The sequence below is a fragment of the Tetrao urogallus genome, assembly GCF_951394365.1.
Source record: "Tetrao urogallus genome assembly, chromosome: 16".
Classification (NCBI taxonomy): Eukaryota; Metazoa; Chordata; class Aves; order Galliformes; family Phasianidae; genus Tetrao; species Tetrao urogallus.
This window is the reverse complement of record NC_136829.1, coordinates 1,187,120-1,208,387: the sequence shown is the minus strand read 5'-3', so window position 1 is coordinate 1,208,387 and position 21,268 is coordinate 1,187,120. Positions and strand designations below refer to the sequence as shown.

General features: G+C 52.9%; 1 protein-coding gene across 1 annotated transcript; it reads right to left on the bottom strand.

Annotated features, from left to right (window-relative positions):
- Nucleotides 1–389: 389 nt before the first annotated feature.
- On the bottom strand, nucleotides 390–21,197 carry LOC306952781 (arf-GAP with SH3 domain, ANK repeat and PH domain-containing protein 1-like; the record flags this gene model as incomplete). Its single annotated transcript, XM_079543537.1, has 26 exons — nucleotides 390–476; nucleotides 2,150–2,272; nucleotides 2,755–2,900; nucleotides 3,181–3,351; nucleotides 3,928–4,126; nucleotides 4,257–4,364; nucleotides 4,788–4,855; nucleotides 6,236–6,351; nucleotides 6,666–6,751; nucleotides 7,316–7,493; nucleotides 9,272–9,363; nucleotides 9,963–10,096; nucleotides 10,232–10,395; nucleotides 10,690–10,738; nucleotides 11,106–11,193; nucleotides 11,724–11,793; nucleotides 12,877–12,977; nucleotides 13,085–13,171; nucleotides 14,332–14,407; nucleotides 15,285–15,370; nucleotides 15,817–15,946; nucleotides 16,061–16,110; nucleotides 17,149–17,223; nucleotides 18,187–18,332; nucleotides 18,560–18,632; nucleotides 21,072–21,197. The coding sequence occupies 26 exons, from the start codon at nucleotides 21,195–21,197 to the stop codon at nucleotides 390–392; spliced, it is 2,829 nt and encodes a 942-aa protein (XP_079399663.1).
- Nucleotides 21,198–21,268: the final 71 nt, after the last annotated feature.

The following is a 21,268-nucleotide window of genomic DNA, read 5'->3' as shown; positions in this document are numbered from 1 at the left end:
GCTTCACCAGACATTTGTCTTTCCAGGCTCACACTGTGCTCTGTCCTCAGCAGAAGCCTCCAAGCCAGGGCTCTGCACAACAGCACGGCTCCACTCACAGCTCCACAGCCCTGCAAGGCAGCGGCGCATCTCCACAACACTCAGGACAGGCAGCACGCTCAGGGCAGGGCACTGAAGTTTGCCCCATTCTCTTCTTTTGTATGTTGAGCATCTGCTGGCAGCCAGCACACATCACCCGCGAACCCCAGCCCCAAGGCCTGCAGTATGTGGGGCTCTGGGGCCTCAGCACCACTGGCCCAGGGGAGGAGTGGTGATGCTGGGAGTGAGGATGCAGATGGGAGCTTGGGGGTTTCACATTCCAAGCAGCTGATGACATCTTCCCTCCCAGATCAAAGCAGCTCCTCTTCATTGAGCACATGAACGAAGGAAGCAGGGAAGGCGCCTTGCCTGTGGGGCTGCCCTTCAATCCAGCCTTTCTGCAGGGAGAAAGAGAAGAAAAGGAGTGTTGAGCATGGCACAGGGAATGAGGAAGTGTACTTTTACAGCCACTGCTGGTTGGTCCGATAGTCCTGCCTCTGGGCCAGGACATGCATCCCAGAACCCAAACTCCATGAACCACCTCCCATACAGGGATGCCCTCAGAGGGGATGTTCCTGCACATCTCTAGCTGCCCGAAGGGTCATAAAATGCAGCACTGCACCAGGCTGTTAAATAGAGCTGGTCTGGTGAAGACAAAATTTCTAGATGCTCTCCAGGCCACCTGAGTGAAATGTGAAGGACCAGGCTTGTTCACTGGAGGCTCTCTCTAGGAGCACTGCTCTTGTCCTAGGGAGGATGGAGCAGTTGCTTGAGCATCACATCTGGGAGCAAGTCAGAGCAACGGCTGGCAGATTGAGCACAGTGCTGTGCAGAATGCCAGTGGGAGAAAAAGAGGAATGAGCAGAGAAACAGTATGCAAGAAGAGGGACTGAGTGCCCACACATGGCACTGGGGCAGCTGTGCCCTGCATGGGCAATATCTGCACACCAGAAAGACAAGGAAGAGACAGAAAACATACAAACTGTGAAAGGTGATGTTACAGAAGAGGTTTCTACAAAGTTTTTGGAGCAGAAGCTCAAGAGGGGGTTTGACTGCTGCATATCACCCAGATCAACATCTGGGAGAAAGAGCTCTTCTCCAGTATAAAAACACATTTGATGGCTGGATGGAGAATCTGAACTTATTTGGGTTAAAATTTAGGTGTCATTTTTAGATGGGGGTTATTTGGCAACAAACAAAGACATCTTTAAACCTGCTATTCCTGCAAACATGATTCACCTGCCATCAGAGCAGCAGGGCTCAGGGCCATGTCCTGCCCCACAACCCAGGGCTTGCTTGTGCTACCCACAGCCTGCAGCACACTGGGGAAACTGGGGCAGATTCAGAGGTTGTGAACCCCTTTAGAACTCCTAATTTATTTACAGCATGTAAAAATGCTTATTTCTAAAACTAATTACAAAGAAGGTACGGTTTATAAGAAAAACAGTGGAAACAAATTTCAAGGATTTCCTGGGGGAACTCAATGAGCAGGTGATAAAGATCTGTATTTGCTGTCTGCAATTGTCTGAAGGAAACCATGGCATGCTGGCTTTTTTCTCTGCTGAGGCTGCAGATGCCATCACAGCTGCCCAAAGAAGTTCCAGTTTTGGAGATATCGACTGGCCAACTGGGCAAGACCTGGTGTACTGCTGCTGTGTGCAATAGGGGATAGAAATCTGTTGAGTTTCTCCTCACACTGTGTGGTTCATACCAGGACTGAGGATCTAAGGAAGACTTCCTTAGAAATGGCCAACATGAGCCATAGCTGAGTGTCAGGTTGGGGTGGGCAAGGAAGCTGCCATGGGGTGAGGGGAATGGCCAGGACACAAGCAGTGCGAGAGGAAAGCAGCAGAGCTGGTGGGAGGTGAGAGGTCCGTGCAGGACTTGAGGATATTGGAGTAGCTTGGCCAGATGTAAGCAAGAGGTCGTGCCCCAGGGAAAATGAAAGGTGGAGAGATGGAAGCAGAGCAGATGACAGCGGCTGCAACAATCGCGGGACAGGGGCAAGAGGTGGATGGAGAGAGGAGCTGTGCGCAGCCAGGTGCCATGGTTTGTGCCCAGGTTCACTCACCCACCAGTTGTCGTCCTCCTTTTCAGACACCACAATGATCTCGCCTGCGTGGAAAGTCAGCTCATCGTCCCGGTCAGCGCTGCAGTCATAGAGAGCGCGGACCCTGCGGAACAGCAGTGTGTTCTGCAAGCAGGAGAGAGCACTGTCAGGCCTCCTCTATCCCTTGTGTCACCAGCTTTGTCAGACACAAATATAACGGCTTTAGTGCCTTGATGCCACTAACAAAAGGGCTGGGGAGAAGGGAAGTCCCTGCAGTGCAGAGCGATGGGCCAGAGAGGACATTACACCCTTGCTCATGTCCAGAAGTGTACCCTGTCTGACCTGCCAACGGCCTGAATTCATAAGTGAGGTTTCTCTCAAAAGACACTGGAGCATGACAGGGCTTTTGGCTAGCAGTAAATAACAGCGATCATCCCTGTGCATAGTGTGCATTGGGAGGGACCTGCCATTTCCATGCAGAGCATTCCCAGCATCTGGTGGAGAAATGTCAGTGCCAGGGAGGAGCAGCAGTGGGGCTGGGAGGAGGGGCTGCTGGGTCCAACTCAGTTCAAAACTGAAGGTGGTAAATGCAGATGGGCCCAGGAGCTGAGCCCATGGCAACCTACCGAACTGCCCCTCCGAGGAAGAGGAGGAGGGACATCCGAGGCACTTCCAGAACTTGGATCTGACTCGTGGGACGATTGGTGTGGGCCAGGTTGTCCTGCTTTTCTGGAGACAGATGCATAGAGGCAGTCCACGGCCATCGGGACACCTACAACAAAAGCAGGATGGTCACGACTTCCTTCCTTTAATCACAGGTAGGCAACAGCAAGCACCACTCTTGGGCAACATTGTGCAGCAAGTACAGAGCTGGCAGTGGTAGGAGCTGGGATGTGCAGCTCCCAGGTGCCCCCAGTCTACTTTGGCTGCACAAAGCCACGGCCAATCTGATTCAGCAGGTGCTGAGCTGCAGACCTCCAGTAGGCCCTTCTTCCACCAGCACAGCCCATCCCCATAGCACAGCCTGGATCCTGATCCAGTTTGTTTGTTACCTGAAACCAGACCAAGGATGGGTTTCTCCGGGCTGAGTGGTACCCAAGGAGCTGGATCTGAGGATGTGCGCTTGTGCTTGGTGCTCAGAGGCAGAGATGGGCTCCTCCTGGTTCTTGTGTCCTCAGCAAAGACAGATGAGCTGGTCAGAAGTGGACGTGTCCTTTCAGGAGCTAAACAGGGAACACAAACCTCCTGGGAGCAAAACTCCAGGGAAAACTGGCACTGTGCATTGACAAGAATATTTATTTCTCTGCTTGCAGGTCTGACTTGAGAAACGTGTAAGGTTGGAGCCCCAGCTGTGACAGAGGGAGAGGTGGTCAGGCAGGACTTAGAAAGTCTCCCAGAAAGCAGGACAGCTCGAGGAACTGAGGACCTCCATTTCTCAGAGGTGGGACACATCATGGAAAGGCCTGGCAAGGGCAGCAGGAGCAGTCTGACCAAGGAACAGAACTCTTCCTACTGGCAGCTTTCCCTTCCCATACCTGTCCCAGCAGCAGCACTCAGGAGCGTACGGTGCATTCTAACAGTGCATCCTAACAGTGCCAGCATAGGGGCACTAAGAGTAAGGGTACGCCATGCAGGGCTCAGGACTAAGGAAAACAAGTCAGCCTTCTCCCCTTGAGGAGAAGAGCACAGAAGGGTACCCTACAGCACCAGACAAGTCTCATCAGTGCCCTATCCTCTGCTGATGGAGCTATGCTGCACAGCTCCAGCAGCTCACCCCATCAGCCCACACAGGATCTCACCTGACTTCGCCCGATGGGGAGGGAAGGGAGGTGGGTAGGAGGGGGCTGGTGGCACATCCAGGCTGCGGAGGTGGGTGTGTGGCAAGGCATAGGTGTCTGGCTGCCTCCCCTGAGGCACTGCCCCTGCTGCTTCTGGTCTGGAAGCAGGAGGCTGGGAGCAGCTCTGTGGACAGGAAGACCCCCTCTTCATAAGACCCAGCTGGAAAGAATATTTGTAAGTTAGAGTATCCAATACGAGTGATCAGCCAGTACAGGAGCACCCACTCCAGTGTGGTGGGAGAAGGGCCAATGGTGGTATGCATGGACCTGAGCCCATGGAGGATCCTCACCTTCTCATCCAGCTCATCGTCACTCTCATACATGTCATCCTGGCCCAGCCACCACTCGTACTCCACATGGACATGCGGGCTGAACTGATTGTTCTGGGCCTGCAGCAGCTGAGGCACAGAGGAGCCCCCTCAGGACCTGCCAGCCCTGCCCACTGCACCAGCCCCATTTCTGACAGACCGTTTGGTTATGGAGGAAACAAACTGTATGTAAGGCTGCCAGCTCAGCAGGCCAGGAGTTTTGCAAAGTTGTCCAAACACACAGTGGGACATGGCCAAAGTAAGGCTTGGACTCACCAAGGAGATGCTCTCATCCTGTGTGGCTTGGTGCAGTTTCAGGTTCCCCTGTCTGACCTGTCCCAAACTGCCCAGCCCTGAGGTACCCCACGACAGCAGGGCCAGAGCAGACCCCATGGCACCCTCCTCTGTGTCCCACACCAGCAATGATGCTGAAGGATTTGGATAACCCTGAACCAGGCATCTGTGCAGTGCCTTTTCCTGCCAGGATGTGACAAAACCGACACTGTGTCCTACCAGTTCTGCACACTGGTGATGTCTTGTCCTCTTGGCAATGTCCAGGGCCGTCTCTCCTGCTTGGTTAGCTGTGAGGGGAAAGGCAGCCTTGAACCTAGCTCAGGGAAGTGAAGAGCAGTGCTACATGTGGGGAGCCTGCAGGCTCACAGCAGAAATGCTACAGTCAAGGGGGAAAGAGAAGAGGATGTGCAGTGCAGGAAGAATAAATGCCAGAGAGGTGGAGAGGGGTGCTGACGGCACTAAAGACAACAGATCCTACAGATCCCATCAGATCTACCTGCTGCTTCTAGGGACAAACGCATGAAAAAGAAGGGACAGCCTAAACAGACTGAAACAAATGCTCAAGCCTAAATTGATAATGGCGGGAAGATAAAGAAGGGGGAAAGAGTGATGAGGCACATAGATAAGGAGAGATGGGTAAATCCTGCTGGCTTACAGAAATGGGACAGTGGAGAAGGACAGAAGAATACAGTCACTGCCAAAACCTAAATGCTACAGAACCCAAAGCTGACGGGCAGAGGAGGAATCCATAGCTGACATCCCTTGTTCTCTGAGTCACTGCAAGAAGCTTTGGGCAGACCTGGTACATATGTGCTGGTGCCTGGTGGATGGCAGACTGTCTGCACACCCCACACCTGTGAGTATGGGTATGGCAGAAGACAAACCATGACACTCATTTTATTTTGGATTCATTTTAGGCCCCTGTCTATGGAGATGCAGCACAGGGCTGAGAAGGGATGCGCAGCTATGGGGATCCTGGGGCTGAGGAGGGGCAAGAAGTCTGCACCCTTAGGGCTCACAAAGCATCCCCAGACCAGTGACAGGACCTGCACTGAGACCTTGAGTTGCTTCAGGTAGCCAGAAGAGTCGAAGAGTCAGTAAAGATGGGTCAAGCGCTGCTGAGCCTGACGTGGCTAAGGGAGTGGGAAATTTGGCAGCCAACTCCTATGTGGCTACAAGGACACATACCCAGTCCCTACCATCCCACCAGGGTCCCTCTGCCCTTATGGGAAACATACTCAAGGAGTGCCCAAGAAGGAATGGCTCAGCACAGCCATCCCACTGGATGGTAAGAACATGTGTGACTGTCCATGTCACTCAGGAATCCAGCTTTAAAGTTCACTTCTGTGTTGTGAAGAGGACGCTCCCAGCCATGATGAATGACCAGACCTATGACCTGGGCTCCAAAGCACCAGCACGCACTGCCTCTGAACCAGCATTTTGTCAGGTCTGTTGCCCATGCTCCAGCATTGCACCACTGGTTTTGAAAATAAGAGCTAAGTGCCTGTCACTCTATGGTCAGGCTTCCCCAGCACCATCATTAACCTGCTTCTCCTGAACCTCCCCAGCTGCAGGCAAGCCCTGCTGATCACTCCAGCAAAGTCAGAGTGAAGAGGAAGGGAAGAGGAAGGGAAGGGAGAAAATTCCAGGATCCCCTGGCCACTCACTGGTGATGATGCTGGCTTTGGCCTTCAGCAGCAGTTTGAGGCACTCAGGTTTGTTGTGAAAGCAGCAGTAGTGAAGCGGCGTGTTCCCCACTATGGTCTGCTTTTCCAGGCTCCCGCTGCAGCAGAAGGTAGATATTGTCAGCAGACTGAGCAGAGCTGCTGACCCAGCCAAATGCTGCTCCACATGTCACTCTAACCACCTCAACTGGAGGTGGCCACCACCAGCATCACACCTCAACCCAGTGATGAGGGCAGCCAAGGCCTCTCTGCTCTAGAGATGGTCACCCTAAGTCCACCCCAAGGCGCATTTGCTGGGATGCCTGCTCTGGCATTTCTTATCTTGGGAGCATTTTGGAGAAGCCCATCGCTCTTTCACTTTTCACTCACACTGACTTGGTTGTGACAAGTTGATCAGATATTTTGAGCTTACCTGTTCTGGACAAGAAAATCAACAATATGCAAAGAGGTTCGATCAGACAACAGCACTGCCAGGTGGAGGACGGTCTCCCCGGGTTCCTGTAACAGAACAGAAACAGCAACAGGATGGGACCATGACACCAACAGGAAGGAGCTCTGTCCTTTGGGAACTGTTCTTTATGCATCCCTAAGAGGTGAACAGGAGCTGGTGTGATCTGTCCCTCTTCAGAGCCACGACCACCAAGGCTGGAGAGAGCTTAGGAAACATGTAGAGGCATGGAGCCATGTTTCTCAAGGAAAACTTTTCTAATTGTACTTTCTTCACCTTCTGCTTTGTCCTTCACACAGCCTCTTCCTTTTTCTCAGGGGCTTAGCCACTCATCTTCTTAACACCTGCCCTTTACCTGACACCTTCCCCATGTATTTGTGATGGCTTCATGAAGAATCATTCACCCCCATTTCACATTTAGAAACAGTAACCAAAAGTGATTTTTTCCCCCAGTCCAGCAGCAGAACTTCATGGAGTTCACCATTTCAGGGTGTACAACTGCTGCTTCACACAGATCTGCCCCTCTCCTGCCTATTTTTCCCAAGACATCCCATACTGAGGGTGCTTCTTTCTCATTGCCAGGACAGTCCCTTGCCTTCCACCAGGTGACATACCTGCAGGTGTGCCTGCACAGGCTTGCTCAAATCCATGTTCTCAGCATAAGCTTGGAGCAAAGTAAATATGTCCTTGCCCTTTACAGCTTCTGGGAGGCTTGGGCACTGAGCAGCAGGGCTCCTCTTGGCATATTTCTTCTCAACATACTTGGAAATGATGAATTCTTTCCGCAAGGCCCTGGCAGAGATTAACCAAGCAAGAGTTAGGGGCCACAGAGCAACCCCATAAGCATCCAGGGACACTCCTCCTCTCCAGCTGCCCCAGCTGCTTTCCTCTTTTCTCCTGCCAGACAGACCTGCCAGGCAGTGCAGCACCTTTCCTATCCTTGTTCCCAGCAGGGCTCCCACTGCCTTCCTCTGTTGCCCCAAGGTCTTGCTGGGAGGAACGGGGAAGCATCAATGCATCTCCCTGTCTCCTGGACACTTCCATACTCTCCATCACCTCTTCTCCAGGCAGAGAAGGGTTCTGTATTGGATTCAGCTCCCCAGTGAGATATTGAAGAAACACCATATAATGACTGGGTGGGAGAACCCAAGGATCATCAGCAGCAGCTTCTGGGAGAGGGCTGGCCAAGAAAGTCCTCCAGCTGCAGAGTGTGATGTGAGTAGAAGCAGTGACCAGATAGAGGATCTGGTGGGCAGCAGGAGCCCCAGGACTAACCAAATTCTCACAGCAAAGGTGATTTCAGAAGAGCTGAATTAATACTATTTCATGCGGTTTCAGTTTTCTCAGTGGTGAAAGGTCCAGGGGTGGACCTGGCAACCTTGATCTGCTCCTGCAATTGCATTTTCCAGCTCTCCCTGCTCTCTGGTGCTCTCTGGTGCCAGGCCCTGACCTGTCTGCTTGCTTACTGCAGGGTAGATCCGCACTGCCTAAATGGTGCCCTGACTGGAACTTGCAAACCTGTAAAGTACCCTGGCTTGAGCCTCTGCAGACTCTGATGGTCCCCTTGGCCATGACTGCTCTGGCTACAGGACTCCCCCAAGAGCTCTGCCCAATTCATGTTTGCAGCACTAAGTCCTGGAGAAGCTCCCAGCTATTGCTGGTACCAGCCACCACCTGAGCTCCCCCCTATGCTCTTCTAGAAGCTGGGCCACTCCAGGATGAGGAACAGAGCTCGTGTCTCCTGAGAAGTCCTACAGCTGCCAGCTCTGCTCTCTCCCAGATGAGAGAATCATGGTCTCACTGCTTTCTAGTTCCTACTACTTCTGCAGCCATGGTGCAAAGGGCCCAGGAGGAATGATGTGTCTTTCCCTCCTTCCTCACCAGGTCCCTTCATGCCAGATATCCTTTGTCTAATCACCCAGAGACAGGAGAACAGACAATTCTTGTTACCTCTGCACTACCTTAGCAAAAAAGTCATCTGCTATCTCAGAAGAGGATTTTATGGCCTCCATCCATAGCAAATGCAACAATAGATATGTCTCCACAACAGTAATTAAAGACACAGGCTGGAAGTCTGCAAAGCTGTCTTCTCTTCACTTACGTCACAAGAAAGTTGGCCATGCATGTCATGATGCCCACCACTCGTTTTCTCACCATCTCTCCTTCCTTGCTTGATCCTACACTGAGCTCACCAGCTCTGAGCCCCAGCTATGGCAATCTGTACTGCACCCACATGTTGCTCTGCCCTGTCCCCTCCATCCTCCCACCCTTTCCTTCCTGCTGATATGCACAAGTACAGCTGTCCTGCTTGGCAGCTCCAGCTTTTCAGTTTTTCTTTTTGCTTTCCCCTTTCCAGCCCTTTTTCCTTGATCCTGACCCTTGTCCTGCTGGCTCTTCCTCACACCTTCGGTCTCTTTTAAATCTGTCCTGTTGAGCTTGATGAAACTGATTCCAAAGAGGAGTTGCAGCCTGGGGAGAAGGCCGGGCAGTGCCACGTGCCTGGCTGCTGTGAGGAGCAAGCAGGACCACAGAGCATGCCCACAAACACCGACTCCATCAGAGCAACTCACATGTCACTGTGTGCCACGGGCTTCAGGGAGAAGCTGGAAAGACTCGCTTCCATGATGCCATTGAAACCAGCGTTGCCAATGTTTCTCGCCAGCTGCAAAACAGCCAAGCTAGAGGTGATACGGGACATGCAACTGTACTGCATGTGTGGCAGCAGGAGAGAAAGCTCAGGGCTGAGGTGCTGGCCAGGTATGGAGAGATGTCAAGGAGCCAGGGGCTCTGCACTGTCTGCTACTGCTGAGATGTCCCAACTCCAGCAGTACAGCCATAGAGCTGAGCCCTGGGTTTGGAGCTGGGTGAGCAATGCCCCTGTGCGTGCTCCCATTCCCTGTCTGGACACCAGCAGCTCCCATCATGGACTGACCAAACCTCTCTCATTCATGAACACGCTAAAACAGTGCCAAGGAAAGCCGCCAGCCTCCTGTCCACCCCATGCTCTGCTCAACCCTGATTTGGGCTTGGTCCTGCCCTGCAGCTCTTCTGCACCAGGAGACAAAGCTGGAAGAGATGAGCAACCCAGGAAAAGCAAAGGGACATCCTCGTCTCCTTGAAGATGGCAGTTCCTGCCACAGTAACCATGAAACTCCAGGAATTACAGCTTGGTTCTGGAGGGAAAGATCTCACTGCACTAATTGAAAGGCCACAGCAGAAAAGAAGGAGGCATGCGGACAGAGCACAGTAGCAGCATCCTACCAGCAATTCGGAGGTTGCTAGCTTGTCCAAAGACAGTGACTGGATGCGGGAGATGTGCACACCCATCTCTCTGTGAATCCCAGAGCACTCAATGCAGATCAGGATGCCGTGGTTAATGGAGAGCCAGGTGGGATCTGCAGAGACAACACTGCTGGGGTCACGTCCATCTCCCTCTTGTCCTCTCCACCACGCAGAGCACAAGCTGCACAGCAGGACACGCAGCAGGGAGCTGCTGGAGCAGGGAGGGGAAGCAAGCAGCTGGTTCTCACCTGGGGCCAAGCAGTCACAGCACTCCCTGTTTCCAGGCATGTTTCTGACCTCCTCAACTATGGCCCGGGTCAGCTCCTCCCTGCTGCTCTCCCCTCCACCCTGCACCTTGCTGAAGGCCACGTTCAGTGCCTCCTCCTTGCTGTTGCTGAGGACGGACACCCATCTGCAAGGGCAGAAAGTGGCTTAGGAGAGAGCCCAGAGGCGTGGGGCTGGCTTTGCCTGGACCCCCTCCCCCTCAGCACAAGGCCCCTGCACAGGATGCCAGCAGGAAAACGGGCACCAGAAGCCTCCATGACTTGCTCAGCCCCTAAAGCAATCATAACACAGCAGGGATGGAAAGGGGATCAAAGAAGGGCAGCAATGAGCTGCATAATTAGCCGACGAGCTAGCTCCTCATCAGAAGCTAGAGGAATGTTTTTTGATTCCCACCAAGCTGCCCTTTGCTAACAGTACTTACACAAAACAGTCCTGCTCGTCCTCTGCCAGGAAGCGGTACGTGCGGTTGTCTGAAACAGACACGGCCATGCCCCCCTGTGCATCATCTACTGGGCTCAGCAGGGTGGCAGCCCCCTCATTCCACCCAGCCCCTCCTCACTGCTTCCCTGACAAAGCTCCTGGGTGAGGCAGAGGAATCCTGTTTTTGGCTAAGCTGATACATGGGAACTATGTGCCCACACTGCAGTGGTGCCCATCTTGTGCCCTGAGTGTACACCACTGTTTTGGAGCAGAGCTACCCCACAGCATTGCTTCCCAGTCCAATACAAAGCCACAGAGCTTTGCCTCCACCATGCCCATGCTCACTTTCTAAACCCAAAACACCAAAGCCGTTCTGTGCACTTTCCAGAAGAGCAGCAGGGGAGAGGCAGCACTCACGTGAAACCAGATCAAAGCATTTCTTGTCATCCACGTTTGGCTTCACCTGGCAGGTCAGTAGGTTCAACTTGGCCGGAGGACGGTTGGACTATGAGAACAAGGAAGTCTCAGTCCTCATGGCATCAAAGCATTGGAACAGCCAAGGTAAGGCTGGACAGGGCTCTGAGCACCCTGATGGAGCTGCAGGTGTCCCTGTTCATTGCAGGGGAATTGGACCAGATGACCTTTTAAGGTCCCCTCCAACTCAAATGATTCTATGAAAGGGTGATGGCCCAGCAGTGACAATCACCACCAGCACTTCACCCTTAGCTCTGCTTTTGGGAGCAATGCAAGAAATAGCTACATGGGCCTCTTTTTTCCCAACAGCCATCCCATGCTGGTATCCCCTGGTCCCCAGGCTCACTGCCCTCCGTGCACACAGGTGTGGGGGGGCTCCCATGTTAGTCTCTTACACTGCAAAGACTTCAGGCTCAGCGGGGCAGCCCAGCAGTGCAAGCACCAGGCATGAGGGCTCTGCTGAATCCCAGAATTGCCAGCATGGTGGGCAACGGGGGGACAACAGGGGTGGGCAGCAGATCCCAGGCAGAGATAGCAGAGGGTGGAAGAAGCAGTTCCTACCATGCTGTGAGAGATGGTCAGGTAGCCATTGCTGACAGTGCACTTCCTCTTCTGCCAGACTTTTCTCAACCTGGAAGTGAGCAGAGGGTGACACAAGAGGACACATGGCTGCCATGCAAAGGAGCACATCATCCATGCAGCAATGCCAGTGAGTACAAGAGCTATGCAAGGCGACACGCTGGCTCTGCTGCCAGAGTCTGTTACTCATGGTCTGATGGGACCCCATTGTATGGCATAAGGATGGGCTTGTATAGACAGGCAGCACACATCAGCTGCAGAGGCAATGTAGGCACAGAGCATTGCTTGGGGCTCAGGTCCTGTTGGGAAAGCACACAGACCTTTGAGACCTTGGAGTCCCCAGCAAACAACCAAAACTGTCATCTTCAAACTGCTCCAAACACCTCGAAGACCATACAGAAGTGAGGGAAAGAAGGAAGGAAAACTGAACTTCAGCCTGTGATGAAGGAGACTCCAGAGCTCCAGTTCATGATTTTCTGTCCGGTTTCCTGTTTTTCTAGGACCGCTGATGGTCCTTTCCAGGCACACACACCTCCCAGTGCAGGACCCCTGCAATTCCCAGCAAACAGGCTCCTCTGCACTGGTGGAAGGTCTCCTGTTCAGTGACAGCAGTGCACTTTCCAGGAGCTCACAGTCCGGCTGCCAGATATGGGCATAAGCGAGGTCCAAAGCAGCACAAGGGGAGCCCCAACTCCCTGCTGGCTTTTTCCTCTGGCCCACCATGCCATCTCCAATGCTCATCTCCACCCCTCATTTCTACTCCTTCCCCTAAATCTCCCGCAGGAAGCTGAGCCCAACACTGATCTGTGGAAAGGCAAAGAAGGGTCAAGGCTGGAGGAAAGGAAGTGAAACAGAGCAGAAAACACTGCCCAGCCTATATAGAAGTCCTTGTCCCACCCATGAGGAGCACTTGCAGAGGTCCAGAGGGCACTGGGCATCTCCATGGGATAGGAGTACCCTCAGCCAGGCAGTTCTGCATGGGAGGCCATGGGCAGCTGCCACAGTGCCACACACACCTCAACCTGTTCCTCTGCTCTTGCCACCAACCCAGGAGAGGAGGTCAGGCTGGGTGAGCCTGCCCTGGCCCTGAGAGACCAAAGCACAGCTGACAGGGACACGCTGAATCCCAACTCACCCATCGCTTTTCTTAAAGAGAGTCCCTGTCTTCTCTGTGCCGTACTGCTTGTTCCCCTGCAGCTGATGCATGTTGTACCGGGCCTGCTTGCTCCCCACGTCCTGCAAGCAGAGGGATGGCAGCAGCCGGCAGTAACAGCAACTGGGACAGAGGTTGCTTCATGCAGGATGGGGCCAACAGCACGCTGGGAAGAAGAATCTGCTCTTACCTCTCTCTGCTCCAGCTGCAACGCTGCCTTCAGCTGATCCCGAAGGGCACACAGCTGCTTCTTCTCCTCATCCTGCCTGACTTTCAGCTGCAGGGCACAGAGAGCACACCGTGGGGAGGAGGAGATTGCTGCCTGCCTGCCCCACGGAAGCTGAGGCCCCCCCACACCCCGCAGCCCTCACCACCTCCATGGGCCCGTGGGACGTGGAGCCCTGAGTGGGAGGTGGCAGAGCAGCATGCCATTTAGTCACCATGCTATTTACTGGAGGAAAAAAAACAGCTGTCTGCAGCTCTCTGTGGTGTAAAAACAGCCAGCAGCTTGAAGGTCACTGCAGTTGTTTGGGATTTTTTTCCTCCAGTTTGGTACTGTCAGTAATTTAAAGGTCTCCAAGCCAACAAAAAGTTGATTTCCACTGGGGGTCTTGGTGCAGGAGTGTGGCCCCAAAGGAACGTGGGGATGGAAGGAGTTTGCATGAGGCATCAGGAAGATGCTGTGCACTGCTACCCCACGCCAGTGCAACACCCACTCTCTTTTTGCTGTTATTACCACCACCCTGGACGGGCTGTGCCAATGCATCACCATTCTGTTCAGAGAATACATTTTTCCTAGCATCCAACCTGGTTCACATTCCAGGCCTCTGCAAAAGACTACAAGGGATATGGCGAAGGAGGACAGAGGCCGAGCAACCTGGATCTGAGGTCTGAAAATGCTGGGAAAGCAACACAGATCTTCTACAGAGAACGGGGGACTTGGCGCCACCAGAGGTCAGCCTGGTTCTGAAGTCCCGCAGCAGCTTTGCTGTTTTGAAAAACATCTTTCTGTCTCCAGGCAATGCATAACCACAAGAGCCCATAGTAAAAAAAGTGGAAGGTCACAGCTCCTGAGAACAGCTCTGCAGAGAGGCAAAGCCCCTGAGGAAGAGTGTGAAGAGCTTCAGTTGGCAGCAGTGGGCAGGGAAAGCCAGGAGCAGAAACCTGAAAGCCCGAGGAGCAGCTGGGACCGTGAGAATTGAACGTGTTAATGCCTCTGGTATCCATTGCCATGCTCCTTCCCATTTTGTGCCCTAGGGTATTACACCGTAACCTTCCCCTCAAGGATCATTGCGCATCAGAGGCTCAGGAAACCACGATCAACTGATGCAGAAGTCTGCAGATCTGCTTTTGCAGAGGGAGAGACAGCCCTGGGGCAGACATCCCTGCTCTGCACCCTGCTCCCCTCAGCACACCCTGCTTCACGTGAGTACTCACGCTCTGCAGCTCCGGGATGAGCTCCTCTGTGAACTTCTTAAGTTTTGCTGTTGTGTTCAAACATTCCTGGAAAAAACTGAGAGGAGAGGCTGATGTCAGAACACATCCTGAAATCCTGCTCATCGTGCTGAGCCGCACTGGGCTCTTCTAAGCTGCTGGCTCATCAACACCTTCAGCAGACAGCATTTCTGTTTCATAGTCACCAAAGAATTTCTTAGGATATAGACTGTAAGAAAAAGTGGAGACTTTAAGAAAAGTTCAGGGCTCATAAGTCTGTTTTCTTCAAAACTTAGATTTCAGTGGCCATTCCTTGCTATCTTCTTTATGCTGTCTAATGAGAATGTTAAACTGAAGAGATAATCAGAGAATGATTTAGGTTGAAAAAGCCCTTTAAGATCATCTAGTCCAACCATCAATCCATCCCACCGTGCTCACTAATCATGTCCCTAAGTGCCACATCTCCATTTTGAAGACCTCCAGGGATGGTGATACCAACACCTCCCTGGGCAGCCTGTGCCAATGCATCACCACTATTTCAGAGAATAAGTTTTCCCCAACCTGAACCTCTCCTGGCACAACTTAAGGTCATTGTCCCTTGTCCTGTCACTGTTACCTAGGAGCAGAGGCTGACCCCCACCCCACCCAACCTCCTCTCAGGTAGCTGTAGAGAGCAATAAGGTCTCCCCTGAGCCTCTTCTTCTCCACACTAAATAATCCCAACTCCCTCAGCCGTTCCTCACAGGACTTGTGCTCCAGAACCTTTACCAGATAATACACTCCACTGAGATCCTCGGCTCCATTACCTCCAGGAGAAGATTTTTGTCATATTAGACTACAGGCCAAGTAAGCTGCAAGATCTCTAGGTCCTGCAAATTAAACCACCTCCCAGACTGCCTCTAAAACCAGCACTTGTGGAGTGAAGGGCAGTGAAGGCAGGTTGCCAGTCATCTTACTTGAACTGTGTGTTGCAGTGCTTGATGTGGTTTTGCAGCAGGTCGATCCCTTTCTTGGTTTTGATCTCATTCACTTTGATTAGATACTGAAGGGAAAAGGACACAGGAACTGAAGGTGCAGCTTTGGGAAAAATGTCACTTACACACTTTTTTTCATGTTGTCCTCCCTCCCATTAACAGTGAAGAGCAGTGTGTTGTGGTTCTTCATGTCGGTCGTGCCATAATGGTAGCAGCTCGTGTGGCTTTTATAGGGTGAGAAGTTGGTGGCAGGCAGAGCCCATGAACGCCAGTGCTTTGGTCTGGCAAATGGAATGCTGGACTCATAATGGGTGCAACTGTATCTCTACTGCCAGGTTAGTAGAGTACATTCTTCATCTTAACTCTTTGATCAGTTCCTATCCCAAATTGGGTCTACTGCAATGCAGGCAGCTCTCCGGCCAGGCAGACCTCAAAGGGCTGGGACAGGAAGGAGCTGGGCAGATGTGTGGGGCCCATGCCATGACCTGGCTGATGCCGCCTGCCCTGTCCTTACCTCACACATGTTTAACTGGAAGCTCCTGCGCTCCTTCTCCATCTCCTCGGCGATCTCCCCCCCGCTCACCTCACCCCTCACCATGCCGTGCTGCTTCGCCAGCTCGCGCTTCTCCTTCTCTATCTTTGTGCTCAAGGAGAGAGGACAGACACCTGAAAGGCTCCAACCGACTGACGTCTGCTGGAGGCAGCCAGAAAAGAGCCCCCAGACCCAGGTTTCAGGGTGAGGGAGCCAGACAACTTACAGTTTGCTCTCATAGTCTTTGTAGGCCTTCTCAAGGGGCTTTTTGAACTCCTAGGAAGAGCCAAAGGCACAGTGACTGATGATTATGACCAAGACTGACCCTTCCTCAGCCTCATCATACCACTTTCCCACAGGGTCACCCTCGAGTCATGCTATCACAGAGTCACCAAGGTTGGAAAAGACCAGCAAGTTCTTCCAGTCCAACCAGCAAGGCCATCACAGCTCCAGAACATGGCTGTCCCTGGGTACTCGTGTAATAGAGAACTGTTTTTACTTCTACAAGGCCATTATTCTTTTCCCATCTGACTTTGGGTGACTTTATCTTCTCCCCATAATCTTACCATATACACCTGCATTTGGCAATCAAAATCATTTGCACAAACACCAATGTTCTGCTCCATTCTCACTGCTTACTGCTCTACAGACCTCTGTCTCACAGAAAGACAGGGTAAATCTGGTTGGAGGGGGCTCCTGGAGGTATCCATCCCAACCTGCTGCTCCAGGCAGGGGCAGCACTGAACCAGGACCAAGTTTGTACAGGCAGATGTCAAAAACTCCCATGGTTAGAAATCCCATGGCCTCTCTGGGTCCCAGTGCTTCTGTGTCCCTTGCAGTAAAATTGCTTTATTGCATCAAGGCAGAACCTTGTCAGAACAGATCTTGCATTTATCTTCATTCTCATGAAGATGTCAAACAGATTCAGGTCAGGCTGTGATCCCTGTTGGACCCCATTAAAAATGCATTCTGCTTAATCACAGCTTGTTGCCAGCAGCTGTTTTTTCCCGCTTTCTAACTGATTTTCTGGGTCCCCAGTCTTCTTGACATTGCCCTTAATGCAAAATGCAGATGTATTTTCTTCACATTTTGTATTCTTTCGCCACCTTACTATATCTAAGAAGTTCCAGAATTTTTTCTCTCCTTCCATATTCATGCTCCTATTGAACACCAGCAGCCAATTTAGGGCTGCCTAAATCAGGAAAAATACTATCTCAGACAAGTGTAAAACTCTAAAAGAAGAACTGCTTTAAAAGAAGCACTTCTCTGCTCTGTGCTCAGCATCAGCCCCACAGCCCCATCAGCTTTGCTCACCCCTTTGATCTCTTTCATGTCTCCCTTTATCAAGGACTCCAGGGAAAAATTAATGTTGTGGTCCAAACTCTGCAACTGGAAAGGAAAGAGAGAGATCAAGTAGCTGGCATCACCCACAGTGGTCAGGATAGCATGAGAGCTCCTGTAAATTGAGTGGAGCCCCCAGCTCTGTGACTTGAAATATTCCACTCCTGGCCCTGTATGAGGGAGAGAAGCTTTTGCTGGTGCTGAGCAAGGAATGGGGAAATGCAGGGCAGGAAAAGTGTCTGGGGATCAAGAACTATTTGCAACAGAGCTCTTTCTTCCTGCTAATACCTACACCCAAGCCACCAAAAGGTGTTATCAGGTCCACTATGCTTCAGCAGCTGCTCGTAAACCAACAAAAGGAGCCTCTTAGAAAACAGGCAGCTGGGAGCCTCCAACCTTGGAGATGAGCAAGCTAGAAAAAGCCACAGCCAGCCTGAGCCAATGGTAGGGCTGTGGCTACAAGCAGGGCACTGGACTGGAGACTGTTGTGCCCTTGCAGCCAGATCTTCTGTGAGCCCCAAGGCTCTTCCAGATCCTTCCTAACCCCTTGTTGTTTCAGCATGAGAGAAGGGCCAGATTTAGGCAAATGTACCCACAGCAGAGTTTTGTGTCCCCTGAAAAGTCTTGTAGATGTTTCTGTAGAGCTTGAGAGGTATCCCAACTCATAATGAGCCTCTGGAAAGTGGTGCAGGGATGGCTCCTTGGCCCTGCTATCACTACAACCTCGCTCAGGCACAAGGACAGGACTCCTGGGATCACCCATTTCCCTGCTGGCACAATGTGCATGGGATGGGGGCATCCATCCTCCTCATGCTGCAGACGCCAAGTCTGATGTGGCCGTTGTCTTCAGCCTCAAGCTATCTGCACTGCTTCTGCCACTGCTCCTGCCTTGGTCCAGGAAAGGGCTGAGCTTGGACCTCCAGCTATGCGCCAAAGCCCGTTCCTGGGGACCGCCCACCCCACTGTGACCCAGGGGCCTGCAGGGGATGCACAGGGGACGGGGCTGCCTACCAGGCTCCTGACGGCAATCAGCAGCTCCTGGGAGAAGGCCGCGAAGGTGCTGAAGGCGTTAGCCAGCTGCTGCTCTCCCTCCAGCTGGTAGTTGGCTGAGAACAACTCCTGGGCAGCAATGTGGGCTGCGAGGTGGCTGATGAGGTCTGAGGAACACGGGTGGTCTCCAGAGAGTGCAAGGGGACAGCCAGGATAAACTCACTGCCAGGAGCCCAGCTCTGCTCTAGCACTGGAGCCCGCTGCACACCTCCCACCCTGCTATAAAAACTCCTAGGACACAGATTCCCTGCTGCAATCAACCCAATCTGTAGCAAGGACTCCCCTTGACCTTCCATTGCTGCCTCTCCCTCCCCAGGCCCCATCCCGTCCTGACCTTGTCCACAGCCATGCTTTGCCTTGGCAGCTTTTCTCATCTTCTGCAGCACAGCTCGGTCTGCATCCAAGGCCTAGAAATGCAGAGGTTATCACTGACAGCACCCTTAGGCACATTTCTGTAACCTGCAGAGCTCAGCCCAAGCCTCAACATCCCCAAGCCAGACTGTTCTGCCATCAGGTAGGTGATGGTCTAAATGGCAGCAGTCTGTGAGAATCTTAAATAACAGCAAGCTTTCCTGATGGCCTTCTGGAAGAAGTGACCAAGCTCTCCAAGAAGGAGAGAATTGGAAAGTATTTCAGAAGAAGGGCTGTTCAGCAACAGGAGGGGCTGATACCACTGCTGGCCTTGTCCTTGTTGTGAACCGCATCAGCCAAGGCATGCAGCTGAAACACTGCAGCAGAAGAGGGTGTTTGTCTGGTTCTGTGGGGATCAGCACAGCCAGGACTGTGGCATCTGAGGCTCTTCACCATAAACACCGAATTATCCAGAGTGCATTAAACTGGAAGCTTTGGAGGAGCAGCTCCAGCATGAGATGGGGATGTGACATCCCCATGGCCATCGCCAAAGCTGCCTCCACCCCCGGGTTCCCACCATTCCGTGCGCCCAGCTCCAAGAGGCAGCACTGCCTCCAAAGACCTGTGCACTGTCTGACACACACGTGGATACGTTGCCAACCATGAGGCAGAGATTACAGACCTGGTGCTTGGCGCAGGAAACCCCAGCTCCCTTCCCTGCCTGCACTGTCACCCGTGTTCATTCATTCTCCTTGAAGGCAGAGCTCTGGTTGTGTTCTGGGCTCAGCTGTGTGACTTCATTGCGTGTCCACCGTGCTGCATGTGCTGCTTTATGCTGTGCTGGGGCTGATCCCGGCAGCACGCATCCAACAGCAAGTTGCACACCAGGGCTTTGCTGTACAACTTTCCCCACATCCCTGGTAACAGCTGCTCACTGAAGCATTTCAGGAACCACAAAAGGGGGCAATTCTGCTTTTCCAAAGTGAGACCAGGGCCCCAAACCCTGTGGCTGCAACCCCTTCAGCTCTGTCCTTATGCTCACATCCTTCTCACGAGGCAGGCCCAGTTTGAGAGTGACCACCCATCCACAGTCATGACTTTCACACTTGCAGGACAGCCTCATGTGAGACTGGAGCCCCTGTGGGACTGAGTGGGCTCCAGAAAGAGCCTCACTGGGTCTGATGAGGACAGAGACAGAGCATTCAATTCACCTTTTGGCCACGCACACTGGCAGTTCACATGACACACCAAATTCCCCTTTTTTCAGCTTGGGGACAGGGCCCCATGAGGGATGGATGGAGCAGTGCTGGTCCCAGGGCTGATCCTGAGGAGTGCTGGCAGCAATGGACGCCCTTCAGCATTATTTTTTGGCTTTCCACTCATTGGAAAGTCCCATTGCCACTCCAGGGCTGCAGTGCCAAAGAGGAGATAAAGTCCCACTGCAGCCCAGCTCTTGCCCTGTCACTGCAGAGCCTGCTTGCTGTCACCCTGCAGTGACAGCCATGCTCTGCCATTTCTGTTCACTCTGTCACGAGTCCCAAGCCAAAGGTTCTGCAGAAAGGAACAATTTTTGCAGCGTACATTTTTTCTAACCACAGCTTCCTGATGTAAGCAGCTCTGTTTTAAAGGAGTGGAGTTTTGAGTTTTGTTTTGGGTAGGTATAATGGAGTAATAGTCACAAATTAAGCAACACGAGGAAATTGCCCCATGCCCCGGGCTCCTGAGCACATTCCGTCCTGCAGAATGCTGATAGAAAAGCCTCAGAGACCACTGCAGACAATGGGAGCAGAGGGGCTGCCCCGTCTTTGGGCAGAGATGGCAGACCCCAGGTGCTGGGGGGCTTTGTGGCAGCGCAGTGCTCACAGCCCACAGACAGACCCCAGCAAAGCCCAGGGCACCATCCCTGTGTCTGTTGGAACTGCAAAGTCATGAGAGCCACTCCTGCCCTTGCCCATGGGTTTCCCAGAGCTGCTTCCCCTCCACGTGGCACCTGCTGCTGTGTGCCAGGGTCAGGAAGCAAAGGCATCTGGCCCCAGGGGGCTTTGAACTGGGAGCTGACTCAGTAGTTGGCTCTGATCCCTTCTCTGTGGATTTTTTGAACTGCCCATTTGTTCGGCTGCCAAAGTTCCTAGTTGGCGTATCACACAATTCAACTTTGGGCAAGCGAGGTAACCCTCCCACCACTCCAAGCACTGCTCTTACCTCTGTTCGCTTTTAGGGCGACGTTTCATGGGCCAAAGCACTCCATCCTCCTTCACCAGGAGGCCCATGAGATGCAGCCCTCCCACAGCCCGCACTTTGTGTCTGCCCCCACCCGCCGATACCCATCACCCACTCAGCACACCCAAACCTTTGCTTTGGGCACTCTGCACCACACACCAGCACCACACAATAAGAGCCACCACAGTGACACCCGTATGAGTGCAGATCCCACAGGACTGCCAGGGAGATGGCTGCCCCTGGGGTGCCAATCCCCACCCCCGTGCCCCGCTCACCTCCTCCATGCTGCCGGCAGTGGCCTTACAGCGGGCCATGTGGCTGGTGAAGGTGGAGGTGGTGGGTGAGCTGAGGTCCTCCTGCACCTGCTGCACGAAGTCACACACCGAGATGGGTGCTGCCATGGTGCTGCAGAGAGACTGAGACAGAAAGGGGAACTGCAGGCGCTTTGGGGCTGGGCAGGGGGACAGGGAGG